At 43.9% G+C, this 15562-nt stretch overlaps 1 protein-coding gene across 7 annotated transcripts in view; it reads right to left on the bottom strand.

Annotated features, from left to right (window-relative positions):
- LOC124805154 (protein kinase C and casein kinase substrate in neurons protein 1-like) overlaps positions 1-15562 on the bottom strand; it is a 554660-nt gene that overhangs the window by 209448 nt on the left and 329650 nt on the right. The window contains exon 1 of one of the 7 annotated variants that reach the window (XM_047265628.1): positions 10583-10687. The exons of the other annotated variants lie outside the window; for them this stretch is intronic. Coding sequence (XP_047121584.1) covers positions 10583-10663 — 81 coding nt within the window. The 5' untranslated portion in view covers positions 10664-10687. Of the gene's footprint in view, positions 1-10582; positions 10688-15562 lie in introns of those variants that run through there. 7 annotated transcript variants of the gene reach the window in all.

The following is a 15562-nucleotide window of genomic DNA, read 5'->3' as shown; positions in this document are numbered from 1 at the left end:
TCTGAGAGAAAGCTGAAAGATACTGTGCACAAGGATTCGATGATACGCAACGACGTATTACTGCAGCCTGCTCGGACATCTCCGCTGAAATGCTAGTACCAGTATACCAGTCGTTCCATACCAGACCGGAAGCGTGTATTGCCGCTGCCGGTTGTCATTTTGAAGACATCATATGATTGTCAGTTGTCTCGTTGCGGTCAGAATCCACATAACTCGTGTAAGCACTTGTGCTGTTCTTTAATGTGTGGCTCAAATGGCTCTAAGCACTACGGGACTTAACATCTGAGGTCATTAGTCCCCTAGACTTAGAACTACTTAAACCTAACTAACCTAAGGACATCACACACATCCATGCTCGAGGCAGGATTCGAACCTGCGACCGTAGCAGCAGCGCGGATCCGGAATTATGCGCCTAGAACCGCTCGGCCACAACGGCCGGCTTTAGTGTGTGCTTCCACAGGTACTGTAGAAGTGTAGGTGTGTAAGGAACTTTTCGGAATGCGATATCTCGTAAACTACTCGCGCTACAATCCTGCAACAAACACCAATGACATTCTAATTTACCGTACTTTTACGTTACTAATGTCAATAGCCATTTTTCCATTCGAAAAATGGCTATTGATCGGCTAACCATACGAGGCCCTGACTACGAATCTTTTCTATGAAAAACAGCACATCAATAGAATTTTCATTTCCATAATATCTGCGGTGCAAGTTTTAGGTGATACACTCCGTATACTGGCAAAGACCTATGTGTAAATTGCTATTCGCCGCCTTCGCAGTCAAGTAGTGACACCACTGGCTACGACAAGGGTACTCTTTTTTTTTTACGGACAATATGCAACTGTTGGCAAAAATTTATATTCTTACTTACAATAAGTTTTAAGTCTTTCTCCTTCTAGAGGGCTTACACTATCCACAGAACTGTGACGCTCTTCTAAATTCTAGACGGGTCTCTTAACAAATGAAGAATCGTTACAGCAGCTTCATATGGACAATGAATAAGTGAAAATTACTCGTGCTTAATGACTTTCTTTTCCAGAATTCGTCAAAGTAACGCTTGTTCCGTCATCACCACAAGCTCGGATGGCCGCGACTGGAATACGAAGCAAATGCGCTGACGAGAAGATTCGCAGGCCCAGCAACGGCAGAGTAGCGAGTCGCCTTGCAGGAAGGGCCTGGCTTATCTCGGCAGCGTGCTAATACCGTCCGCAAACACCGCACTTCAACACGGCGCGTGACTGCGGCCGAGTCGCGTGGCCTTATCGGCGCACGTACAGCCTTCGCTCCTAAAGCAGGCCTTCGCTGCCTCGTCTCTACCGCATTTGTGCCGCAGTCAAAGCGAAAACTTATCGACTCGGCTAAACGTAATCTGCTGTTAAGTGTCTGGCGTGACTTCGCCGTCAGTAGGGAACGAACATGGACAGATTTGTTGCCGGAAGACGACAGTGAGCTTTCCTCTGACATGCTTACCCGTAGACGTAGACAGACTGGCCCAGAGGGATGAGTGGGGAAATTGGTTCAAAAAATGGTTCAAATGCCTCTCAGCACTATGGGACTTAACATCTGAGGTCATCAGTCCCCTAGAACTTAGAACTACTTAAACTTAACTAACCTAAAGACATCACACACATCCATGGCCGAGGTAGGATTCGAACCTATGACCGTAGCGGTCACGCGGTTCCAGACTGAAGCGCCTAGAACCGCTCGGCCATAACGGCCGGCGGGGAAATTGGGCGCGAAAGGGTGGTGACGAGAGGGTGGGGGAGGAGGAGGAAGAAGGGGGGGGTGGAGGAGGAGGTGGTGCCTTGAGAAACCCACATTGAATACCTTTGCTTGAAGAATCAAATATAGCAACTGCCCAAACTGACGTACTACGACGGGACCAACACCAACTACATTTCGGTAAACAACTAGGTGTCGGTAAAACATACTGAGTGAGCGCAAAGAATATGTGGGAACGGCAGTGGCGTACCTTCTCACACATCGTTAGACGAAAGTCGTTTTTGTGTGTGTTGGAAAGTCATGACGTTTGCTTTGAGCCAATGAACAGCATGTATTACCGTGGGTCCGCCTGACGGTCGCAGGACGTAATACTGGACGCTGCACATGGAGAAAGTGGCGACATATTCCCTTTGTTTACGGTGAAATGAAGACAATGCTCGAAGACAGCAAATATAACGCGAACGTTTCCCTGCACTAAGATGTCCGCGTTATGGCACATTTACTGCAATCCACGATCGACTGGACAATACTGGCACATTGATGGCACGCAGATCCAATGCAGGTTTACCAGGACGGTGCGTACACTTACCTTTCAGGAAGACCTTACGCTTTAAGAACAGATCAGATGCACGAACACAAGAAATTACCAACGCGTTCGGTATTCACCAGAGTTTAGTGTTGTGTGAATAGCTGCTTCGAAATTTTCGTACTACTAGCGTACATGCCTTGGACTAGATGCTGATCCAACTCTGCTTCAGTTCGTACGCTGATTTCTGCAACAGGTTAACTAGTAAGGCCTTTAGTTTCCTGAAGCTTTTCTGTTTACGGACGAAGCTAATTTTACTCGGGGAAGGCATGCAAAACTGTCGCAACTCGTATACATGGATAGAGAAAACCGACGTACTACAGTTATGTGAAGTCATCACAGACTTTTTGTAGGGAATATGTGGGCCTGTGTAGTGGGCTTGCGCCCTACATATTGTCTTCCTGATTCAGGTGGCCAATGTACAAACTGTTCTTCCAAAAGCACCTACCAACGTGGTTACAGGTCACATCCCTAAGTATCAGGAAGAGGATGTGGTTCCTGCATCATGGGGGCCACGGCGCACTTTGCAGAACCAGTATATGCAGCCTAAAATGTACTATCGCCAATCACTGGATTGGCCGGGGAAGCCCTGCACATTTGCTTGCAAGATGCCCTGAGCACCTTTTCACTTCTTTTTCTGGGACTACATTAAATCCGAAGTGTCTTTACCTCTCGAACTCTGAGGACACATTAGGGGACCAAATTCTTGCAGCGGCCATAGATTTTCTGCTAAACACAGGACGCACCCTGTTACGTCAGTACCGACTCTGCATTGAAATTAATGGTGCTCATTTTGAACACTTATTGTACCGGTGGCAGAACAATGAACGACATTTAATAATATATTATCCTCAATCACACCCAATGACCTTGAGACTCCATACCCACTCAAAATGGATTTCCGACGTCTGGTTGCTAAACGAAATACGTTTGTTGTCTCCACCGTCATATCTCTTAAGTTTTGGCATTTAATTTTCGAACACCTTGTATACAAGCAACTCATCAACCATACATGCTGTTAGCTCACATGAAGTAGAAACACGTTGAGAAGACGATCGTCTTTGCTTTACTCATATTGTTCGGGAGTCTAATGAGTCTTTCCTAGGAATTTTACTGCAGCTCCTCATTCACGTCGCAAGGACGTCAACAAGCTAGCATCAGCCATTTCATTCGCTGACTGATACAGTATTTACAAACAAGTCGTATCTTTGGGGCAAATAATATTTTTCTGATTGGGGTAAAAATGTTTTTCCTATCGATGTTTTTTGACTTTAGTCTCTGTGTGATTTCCTTGACAAAACATGAACCAGACTCAGTATCCCATTTAGAAACACCTGACAACTGTGTACAATAAAAGAGATCCCAGCCGTGAACCTGCCCCGTAAGACTACAGATTTCACACTTAAAACACCTCACATTTGTGAACAACCAATCATCTTACCTGTACTGGCGTGAAAATTTCTAAACGGTCTACAATACTAAAACTAAACTGAACAGAATTCTCGATAACTGTCAACCAAATAAGAATTTCACAGACCAAAGATACATAAAACCATTTGTGGTCACCGTAAAAAAGTGCATTGATTGTGAGTGCCCAAAAAGGAAGAAAAAAAAACACATAGTTCAGAACCCACAAGCTTTCTTCCTCAGATTTAATAACGGTAGGTACTGAATATCTTTGAAGATAAATCCAAGTAAGGAGAAGCAATTGTCATTAAAGAGATGAAATTGTAATAATTCTAAGAATTATATTGATATGATGGTTGTGCGTGTCATAAGAAGATTTAAACTTTTCGAACCCACACGATTTCAAGTAGACATTATTACAACTTTTGTCAGCAGATCGTGGTCTTGTGGGTAGCGTTGCAGCTCTCGATCACGTGGTCCCGAATTCGATTTGCTGTCGGGTAAGGGATTTTCTCCGTTCGGGACTGAGTGTGTAAGTGCCGTCAAATAAGAAGACTTGCAACAAGCTGCCGAACACTCCAGAAGGTATCCCCCGACCAAAAATGCCATACACATATTTTCATTACAACTTTTACGTTGGAGATTCTTTTTGTATACACACACGTAAAAGCGTGAATATAGCACACCCAAGCCAACATCGTGTTAAGTAAAAATTATATAGTGACATACGCGCTGTCTATTAAACGTAACATATAATGATCATTACAGGTGCGTCTCCATAAATGTGCGTAATGAGAAGTGTTAAATGGGTGGCCTACGCTTTATCAACAGATTCCAAGAACACAGGTTATGACTGTGAAACGAAGGAACATGGCGGGTACGACATACTCCATAGAAGTGTGCATACTTCTTATGTATCAAAGATAGGTCGCTTGATGAAATACAAGTCTATCTACCAAGCGTAACTGTTTTCTTACGGGAAAGAAGTCCCGCCACAAATCGTCTGGCATCAATACATTTACAAGTAACCTGTGCATATGGGGAGTGTGTGATGAAGGGTAGTTTTTGTGGTACAAACATTACTGGTTTCTTTCCGCACCAATGAAAAGCTGCCATCAGGATAATCCATGGGCAATAACTACCAGGGTACGTCAATGGTTGCCTTTGTATTGTGAGCACGAGACGGTAATACGCGAGCGCAGTAGATGCGAATGGCACTTGCCTATCCCTTCACATACCAGTATCATTCAGGTAGATAAGTTGCAGTTGTGTATAGGGGCGGGGAGAGGATGGGGAGGTGATATACCTGTAAGGAGCTGTAACCAATTTACTGACAAACTGAAGTCCGTGATGAATTAAGGCGCTCTCGAGATGACAAAAATGATGAAATGTTGTACGACATGGTAAACAATCAACAATCATTAGGAACATAGTAATCGACACCAATTTTTACGATCACAACGGAAAGTCGATCTCAGCGACATTTGAGAGGTTTACTACTTGACAATATTTGCAATTAAATTCGTCAAGCACATTAGGCAGAATACTTACGAAGACTGCGCGGTTTGGAGACGACAGTGTTTTCCTATACATGGTCCAGTAAATGAGGTACACCGTTGCCTTTCCACGACCTCTGCACAAACCAGTATACAAATTGAATTAGTACGTGGCGTTCATCTTTGTTCAATATTTCTTGTAGCAGAATGAATGTCCATCTTCAATTTTATTGCAACATTACCCCTAACATATTGCCAAAATTTGTCGTATGATCTCGCGTAATCTCCATAGAATTCATTTCAGTATACGATTCGTAATCTTCAATTGAGAGGTATATAACACAGCTGACAACGTTACCGTAGGGTCACATAACTACATTATTCATTTATTTGGGGAAGTGTGTAGTGACGGGCGTCGTCAATTCAGCCGCAATGGCGCATCTTTCGCAATTTCTTCTTAGAAATATTTATATGGCGCCATACTTTACTGGAAAGCTGTTCGGATGGGACAAGAACCGTCAGGATAGGTGGGCGGAACACTGAATGTATAAGATTTGCAGATGACATGGCGATCCTCGCAGAAGATCAAGAGAAGCTGATTAAAATGCTAAATGACCTGAATGAAGCCTGTGCAGCATATGGTATGAAATACATAAAAAGAAAACCAAAAGCACTGTCATAATTCTAAAGAGAAGGAAAATTAAGTTGAGGTCGGAAATCATAGAACAGGTAAGAGCATTTAAGTATTTGGGAAGTTGGACTAAAGAAGACATGGATTGCCAACAAGATATCAAAATGAGAATGGTTCTGGCGAAAGAGGCACTTCAAAAACAGAGAAGACTCCTAACTAGGTGTTTCAACAAGGAATTAAGGAAGCGACTGGTTAAGTGCTTAATATGGAGCGTGGTCTTGTATGGAGCAGAAACATGGACTTTGAGGAAGCAGGATGAGAAGAGAATTGAAGCTTGTGAAATGTGGATATGGCGCATAATGGAGATCAGCTGGACTGATAAAGTCAGGAATGAAGAAGTACTGAGGAGAGTGGGAGAAGAACGGAGGATGCTGCTGACGGTGAAGAACAAGGAACTAAACTGGATAGACCACAATCTAAGAAAATATTGCCTTCTAGTAGAGGCAACTGAAGGTTAAAGAATGAAGACGAACGCAGAAGACAGACGTGCCCTTAGCGCCAGGATCTCACCTGCAATTGTTCCAGGTAAAATTCTGGCGCTAACTATTCCTAGAAGACAGAGAAGCTTGGAGGGCTATGCAGTCAAAACCTGCCGCAAGGCAGACAACTCAATGATGATGATGATACTGTACCATAACCATTGCATGTAAAACATTGTACTAAAGTGTCTACTAATCGGCATCTGAGACTTAAGTTTGTATCGCTATATCCTGTGGCACGCAATCTGTCATTTGTACAACTTAGTAACTACTCTATATCAGGTGGATGACATGGCTTTGCTGTATGTTGCAAAATCACTCCAGCTGTAAATGACATGTGAAGGCGTGGATGTTCTAAGTTAACGTTTTTCAAACTTTTCGGCTGAACATAAATACCAGCAGGTCTTTTCGCAAATGACAGCTTACTCGAAATGTGGGGTAAATCTTAAATTGCAAAAAAAGCTAACAAAGAAGTTATTTCGTATAATATAGTAAGACTTTAACACGTGCTTGTTCTGGTTGTGTATTATAATACTGAACATACGAATAATATCGATTGCCTTATTGACGTAGTGTGTTCCGGCATATGGTGGGTACCATCACGTGCTTTAGAAATATATTTCTACATTCGTAAAATGTCTTATGTATCTAGTCAGTTCTTGGATCTTAATGCAGTAGCTGTCAACAGGTTCCTATCCATTTAATTACAGGATCTCAGATTGTTTATATACATTTATTGTACTGTTACTGCTCTGTCTCTTGACGCTTCCACGTAACAAATTTGTTAAAACGAGCTTGAATCTCGTACCTTGAATGTCTGTGCTGTTTATATTTTAAGTATTTAAACGTAAGTAACGGCAACGGCCTTGCCGCAGTGGATACACCGGTTCCCATGAGATCACCGAAGTTAAGCGCTGCCAGGCTTGGTCGGCACTTGAATGGGTGACCACATCCTGGCCGCCATGCGCTGTTGCCATTTTTCGGGGTACGCTCAGCCTCGCGATGCCACCTGAGGAGCTACTCGACCGAATAGTAGCGGCTTCGATCAAGAATACCATCATAACGACCGGGAGAGCGGTGTGCTGACCCCGCGCCCGTCCTATACGCATCCTCCATGAGGATGACACGGCGGTCGGATGGTCCCGGTAGGCCACTCGCGGCCTGACGACGGAGTGCTCTTTAAACGTAAGTAACAAGTTCCATTAAGTACTATTATACTCTTGTGTACTACATATGGTGTAATGGCTACTAATTGATTTTATGTAAGTGGTGACAACAGCTATGACTTGAGGTCTACATGATCTGCGGAAATTATTTTGCCTGTTGCTGTCGGTGAGACGACTTCAATTGTTTCCCATGTCATGCAGGATGGCGTGTTAATTTACTGGTTATATACTCAGAAAATGTAACATGATTAAACGCATGGGATTCTGTGCAATTTTTCCGTGCTATGTGAGAGTTCTCAATACTCTCTAAAATGCCGAATACGTTGCAAGTTCTGGGATTATGGGTAGGTAGTGCATCTGGCACAATGGCGTAAGGTCAATTGAGACTTCGGATCAGTTCCGTAAATTATTATATTTTTTTGTGCTGTACGTGAACATGCGATTAGTAGCTTAACAGCACCGATATTACCGAATAATAGGTTATATATTCTACGTAACTGTACTACACCATCTTTTGATTGGATAAGATGTATTGACCTGCATTTCGTTGTAAGCCTTTACAGATCTGAAGATAGCCAATGAACTGGCTGTAACAGGTTGTCTGTATAAGAAAACTTGCGATCTACGCAATAAAGTGTTCTAAAAGGATATGAGACTGTCATGTTCTTCAACTGTCCACACAAGATTGGAAATTGTGACTCTTCTCTTTCTCCACATTCATTCGCAATCTATATTTCGTGTAGATGACTGCCAATGCTAAAAGCACACTTCACATAAGTAGGACGTTCAGAAAAATATCTTAACTCGTAGGCCATTATTACCTACTTGCGAATACCTCTGCTTCGCGAAGCTCCAAGACTCATGAAATGCAACGACGAGGATACTAACTTCGATTTCAGTGTGGAGTCTGAAGAAATTATTAATACACTGGTTTTGTCCTTCGGTGGTAAGTGCTGATGCAACTTCTTTACTCAAAGGATCTTTGACGCAATTGTGTTTTTCAATTATTTCTGGAAAATACTTCAGAAAGTAATAATTGAATTCAGTTAAATTATCCACAAATAACAGACGTCTCCACTACCTAGAAATCATTGTCTTCTAAAACCGTATGAAGAGCAGGAAAACAACTTTTATCTTTAGTATCAAACTTTTGGTGCCGGCCGAAGTCGCCGTACAGTTCTAGGCGCTGCAGTCTGCAACCGCGAGACCGCTACGGTCGCAGGTTCGAATCCTGCCTCGGGCATGGGTGTGTGTGATGTCCTTAGGTTAGTTAGGTTTAAGTAGTTCTAAGTTCTAGAGGACTAATGACCTCATAAGTTGAGTCCCATAGTGCTCAGAGCCATTTGAACCAAGCCAACCAAACTTTTCGTGCCAAAATACTAGACTGACATCTACAGCACTGCCACAGTAACAACCGTTAGTTGCTGCCTCGCTGTGTATCACTACTATAGTCTGATTGAAATTATTTGATAGTTGACACTTCTGGCATTGCCAAATTGCCACAATAATTAGTTCACATCAATTTCTTTTTCTAGATTGCTTTCTTTTTTGATGTGCGTAGATCTCGAACCTTGGTGTGGCCATTTTATTTATTATTTCATCACACATGATAACCACACCAAAAAACAAACACACACACACACACACGCGCGCGCGCGCGCGCGCGCCGGTTTCACACACAGCACTAACCCAGCACTACTTGATCGTTCCGCGTAAGACGTGATGCAGCGTCATTTACACAGTTGTCACAATCACACAGATCGGCTTACGTTAAATGAGCTTCGCACGACATTGCGTGAAGAGGAATTTTTGAAGACTGGCAGTTAACTTTTAGCGACTGCAACACCAGAGTCATAAATAGCTTAGCGTTGTACAGTGTAATGGCACAGCCTGGTGGTGCCGGGCTGGCTGCCCTCTGCAATAATAAAAAAAGCCTTGGATGAAATATTCAACGATCAACTAGAACAGATCTCATATGACGACCGCCCCGACCAAGTGCAGAGAAGAATAACGTAAAGAAAGAAAGTGGTTAGCGTACAAACTTGAGTAGAAGATCAAGGGTTGGAATTTCAACAGATGCAGCGTTTTTTTTATTTTTCTAAATTTAATCAAAATACTGTGATTAGTATTTTTATTCAGTTAACTGAAACACGTAATTTTTTTTTATTTCTAATATTTTGCTGTGCCATTTTCATCATCGTATTGACTTTAACTGCTCATATTTTTCATCCTGTCATTCAATTTTTGTTTGGAATTTGCTTGTGTCGCCTATAACTTGAAACACAGTGCCAACAAGTACTGTTCATCGGATGTTAACGCGGCATCCCATGTAGCCAGTATGAGGATAGTCTCAGGAAACCAATGACAGCGAGAAATTGCCGTGTACTTTTACCGTAAAACTGAAAATTTTGCTGCAGAAGATGGCTAGGCAGACAGACATATTACGAAATTTTGTCTTGAGTTTGCTCACGGTAGTAAGCCTTAAATACCGCGAAAAAAGCGATTGTGGTTCTGGTTCTGGCGCAGGTCACTGATCGTCGTTTTCTCGAATATAGTGCTGGTCACGAGGTGGTTGTTTGGGCTACACAAGCCGTCGTCTGTCACAGTTCAGCCACTGGTCGCTTACAATCGCCTGTCGACAGAGCATCTCCCATTTCAGTCGTACCTCGCGGCGGCCGCTTCCAACACTGCTTCGCGTTACACATTAACAGCGTGTGAGTGTGTCGCTTATGAGCGAGTGGTAGTCGGCAGCGGATGTGGCAACACTGTAGCGGCAAGTGATAGTCGCCAACTATCAAGTAATTTTTATCGGACTATAGCGCACGCGTTGTTCCTTTAGTCAGAAAGAAAATAAGCCGAATTATTGTTTTTATGACACTACTGCCACGGCACTACCCTAACGCCGCAAAGCACTGTTTGAAAACCCCTTTAAGTAATGAAGCATCTGAGCTAACTTGGACCTCGCACCGAAGCGGCTGCGATATGTTCCTGTGGCACACAGACATACCTCGCCAGAGCCCGCACTCACCCACCTCGTCGTGGTCCTCCTGGTCGAGCAGCGCGGTGTCGGCGCGCCGCGCCAGCTTGTAGAGCGAGCGTCCCATGGCGTCCATTGGCCGGCCCGCAGCCTAGCCTCGCCGCAGCAGAACCCGCACCCGCACTGGCTCGCTCGCGGCTCGTCCGGCCCGCGGCCTTGGACGGGGCGCGCTGCCCACTCGCCGTATTACTTAGCGGCCGCTAACGCCGACTCTCGCCTCTGACTGGCACGCTAATTGCCGACGCAGCCGCCGGGGCACGTGAGCGCGCACCACTACGGCAGCTGCTCGCGGAAAATTACGACCCGTCCCAGCTGAATGGGTACACTACCAGATAACCCACAGCGCCACCCACCCGCGCGCAGCCGGCAGCCGAACGTAAACAACCGCGGAAGGGCAGCGTTATCAGAGTTTGGCCTGACCCCACGAGTTGGTGGCAAGCGTTCTGAAAAGGCAATGCTCCCGCGGCGAACACACACTGTCACCTGTACGATGTCGTTACCACCGGTGGGATCGCCTTTCTGAAATCATCTATACGGTATTTAATTTACAGCGATCCGCTTCACCTATGCTAATTGTTTATTCAGATCGCGACCGGTTTCAGGATTTTAAAATGCAGTCTTCAGGTGTACAAAGCTATTGTAACTGTTAACAGGTAACGTGCTGTCGGAATGGAAGTGGTTGGCGCTGCTACCGTACCGCTGCCCAGCGGCAGACAGTTTCCGCCAACATGCAGTCATTGCAGCTTTCGCACCGACTACCCCGTGTTACCAACTACAATAATTTCGTACACCTGAAAATGGGATTATAATTCCCGAAACTGGTCGTGGTTTGAATAAATAATTAGTGTAACTAAAGCGGATCTCTTTAACTTAATTATTATGCCTCTCAATTGCAGATGTCCTACGTGTCAAACATTTTGCATCTATACGATATTTTACGTAAAGGTCCCAGGTATCGCAACCTGCAGCCATTCAGCCTGGCGGGCCCTCATTTGCGAGTAATTGAGGAAAAAAGTAGTTGAATTTGTCGTTTCCTCTACTTCTTTACAAACGGAATGTTATTGAGACAGGTTGGGTAGTGCAATCGTTATAGCACAACGCTCATATACAAGACGTTATGGATTCGAATCTCCTAGTGGATTGAGGTTTTTTTTTTTATTTTTACACCGTTATCAAAATGACTTCGATATTACTTTTACTTAGCGAAGGTGTTTAAGTGTACCTTTTAAATTCCTGTTCCTTCCGTCATGTCATTTTGACCAACGTACGAACTTTTTCAATTCCTCTCAATTTTTATCCCCATCATCCCACTTGGCATCTTCGTGCATGTGAATTTAATCGCTAATCGCTCAATTATTTTTATCTATCTATTATCATATTTAAACATTTTCAAATGCTGCTAGGTCAGCTAAAAAACAAATGAATGAATCTAGTAAAAACGAGTGAATCTAGTAAAAACGAGTGAATCTAGTAAAAACGAGTGAATCTAGTAAAAACGAGTGAATCTAGTAAAAACGAGTGAATCTAGTAAAAACGAGTGAATCTAGTAAAAACGAGTGAATCTAGTAAAAACGAGTGAATCTAGTAAAAACGAGTGAATCTAGTAAAAACGAGTGAATCTAGTAAAAACGAGTGAATCTAGTAAAAACGAGTGAATCTAGTAAAAACGAGTGAATCTAGTAAAAACGAGTGAATCTAGTTAAGATGATGAGTGGATCTATTTATGTGTGTAACAGCGCCAAAAAAGTAATTTTCGTTCCAAAGTGTACATTTTCTTGGATGCTAATCGTCATACAAACATATGCAACATGAATTCTTATTTCACTATGAACAAAACAACGTAGATGAACATTTAAACGAAAGAAGGGTTTGTAAGTAAAACGAAATTCATGATGAAACGGAAGAAATTAAATCGATATTAATACACTGAAATAATTAAAGTCTCATGCACAAAGATTACAAGTGGAAAAGGAATTATAGGAAGAAATAATGGGAACGACTGGAAAAGTTAGTACGGTGATTAAGATGATGTGACAAAGGAACGGAAATTAAAATGTTACTTTTAAACCCTTAACTGAATAAAAATTATGATCAGTCATTTCGATAAAGATTTAAAACTTACAAAATCGCAAAGCACCAGGATAGATTTAAACTCACAACCTCTTGCTTTTCAGTCTTGCCCTATAACCATTACGCTACAACCACTGTCAGTAATATTTCTTTTTTAAAGCCGCATAGAAGTCACCCAAAATTCCAAATTTTGTGTCGTCGATGACTAGCAAATAAGGTCCCACCAGCGTTAATGGCTGCCTGGGTCCTTAACCTACATCACTGTGTGGATGGTTTCAAAACGTCGACCCCACCGTTGGGGACATCTCCCTGTAAGTTGCTGGCACATGCTACTGTGATTCTACACAAAAGAATTTATTTTTCGCTCCACCTGCCCTGAAACTTGCGCCGGCCCCGGACAGAACCCGTCCAAGGAATTTATGACGCGGCCGATGTGCCAGCTGATCTGGATGTGGCTTTGAGGCGGTTCGTCACATCCGACATGGTCAATTCCGAGCAGGTACCTACGTCCCATCTCAGTTACACGATTCGCAACATTTCGAAAATGTTCTCACACTTTCACATGGGATAACGCTAGATGCAGACCGATGACAGATGGGGAATACACACGAATTCCGTCCGAGATGGAGGGGGAGGGGCGTGGTCACAGCAGGATTAACACTGAAACTGCCAAAACGAGATTAACATGCCTCCCCCGCCAGGACACAGGATGAGGCCAGGGAAAAGGAAAGGATTTACTTTTTCCTCACAGAAGCCTGTCTGCCTACGGACAATAATAATACCAGCTTAGCGTAGCGTTGTGACGGACAACGACTGGTCATAATAAAATTCGCAGTGATAAAAGGAATGTTCACCCTGTACCTCTGTGAATCAATTTACTCACCACTCTTAAGTGTTTCAGCGGCCTATCCTCATCTTCCGTCATTTGACCAGTTCCCATAAACACAATCTACGTGGGTCACCAGCGATAATTTTTGGAACCTGCAGCGGCCGTGTATGAACAGAACTTAGGGCAGCCTAGTACATAATCTGGATACCTTCCAAAAATTGTCTCTGGTGATGTTACGATTTTGAATGAGTAAAATAATCGTCCATCATATGATGATGGAAGGTAGCCTTCTGAAACATGGAGTGTGGTGAATTAATTAATTCGCAATGGCAGTGCTTGAACATTAGTCTCTGCTTGTTCTCAGAATGCCATCGTCTACACTGTTCCACTTTATCAAAATGGATAAAGTTTATGAGTGTTTGCGCTACGACGTCAAGGTCGTGTGTAATGCAACGAAGACTTGCCACTATCTATAGAATATAATGGAATGTTATAAAAATAAAAATATGTAGACATGCACTGATTATTAAGTATTTGGGCGTCTGCCATACTCCATCGAGCAATAACTGAGAGCTCTGTATGTTACCATGTTGTATCTTTATCATTTTCAAATTAAGTCCACAACAAAACATCTTTAGATCCTCGATTGTTTACATAAAATGAACTCAAAATTTGAACCGTCTATAACTCTTCTGTGGTGGTGGTGAAGAGCTAGAAGAGACGCACCCCCCCCCCCCCCCCCCCTCTGCCTGCACCTGCATATGTTTCTAGCATTCAGTTTTGAACGACTCTGTATTCCCAGCTCTGTGCTGTCGAGGATGCTCACACGTCAGATACGCAACCTCCTCAGATCGTAACGGTGCCCTGTGGGTAATAGCAGCGCGAGGGGTCTTCCATCTGGCTCTGAATATTGCGGCGTGTAGCGGTTGAGGCGCGCCGGGTGGAAAGGTCAACCGGGTCGCGCCGCAGGTCGTTGAGAGGCGCACCGCGAGCTGTTGCGGCCGCTTTTTAAGACACTTGGGGGCTATTGAGGAGCCGGCGGACACGCTCCGCTCTACCGCGAATGGCGATCGTGAGCCGCCTCGTGGGTAATACACCAGCGCCTCCTGAACACACTGCCACTCAGCTCCGCCCAGTACTTTGATCGCGTTCCCAGAATACAATCAACCTGCATTCTTCACTTTATCTGGTGCATCTGAAACATTTATTCCTTCGCAGCCTCTGTGCGTACGGAGATTCCTGCCGATCCGTTAAGAACTAGTATAGTTCGCAAATTAGGCAAGCTACATGTAGCACGGAACAATCAAACGAGATGTTGCAGTATTTGACACACTAGATCATCTCGTATCCTCTAACACAGCAAGTCAGACTGGCTCTATTAGGTACAATTAATCAGCTAAAAATCGACTGCCACAGGGAAGTTCAAAACGCGAATCACAAACATACCTCACACTGGGTGGCTGATTTTGTAATAAAATGACAACTCCGATGACGTCCTTGGTATGTTACAGGCTCGATACCGAGGCGGTTGGCCCAGGAGACATCGACTGTGCCCAGCAGCTACGATAACTGACCTCTTACCAAAAATCCTTGCAACGTTGCATGCACGTCGCTGTTAATATAAATCCGACAACAGCCCTTCCACTCATCCGAACTGTCACAGGTTTTGTTTTCGCGGACCGTCGTGGGACTATTTTCCCGCTGTCCCAAACCGATACGCTTCAAAAGTTTGAGCGTACCACATCCCAAATGGGACCATATTGGGAGGGAGGTACTCCCAGGCGTGCGGCCGAGTTGTTTCCGTTTATGCTCAATATTTTGTCGGTCGATCCAGGCGTTATCTTCAGGTGCTAGTGTCGTGCTGTTGTGTAAACTCTATGTCTAGTTTCCACCTAAAATGACTGGGAGACTCGAGGGTAATATACCTGTTCCGCCCAGTACTATGATCGCGTTCCCAGAACACCACCACCCATTCTTCACTTTATCTGGTGTATCTGAAACAATTCCCTCTCAGCCTCTGTGCGTGCGGAGATTTCTGCCGATCCGTTAAGAACTAGTATAGTTCGAAAATTACGC

This window comes from Schistocerca piceifrons, chromosome 7 (assembly GCF_021461385.2).
Source record: "Schistocerca piceifrons isolate TAMUIC-IGC-003096 chromosome 7, iqSchPice1.1, whole genome shotgun sequence".
Lineage (NCBI taxonomy): Eukaryota > Metazoa > Arthropoda > Insecta > Orthoptera > Acrididae > Schistocerca > Schistocerca piceifrons.
This window is presented reverse-complemented; position numbering and strand designations above follow the sequence as displayed.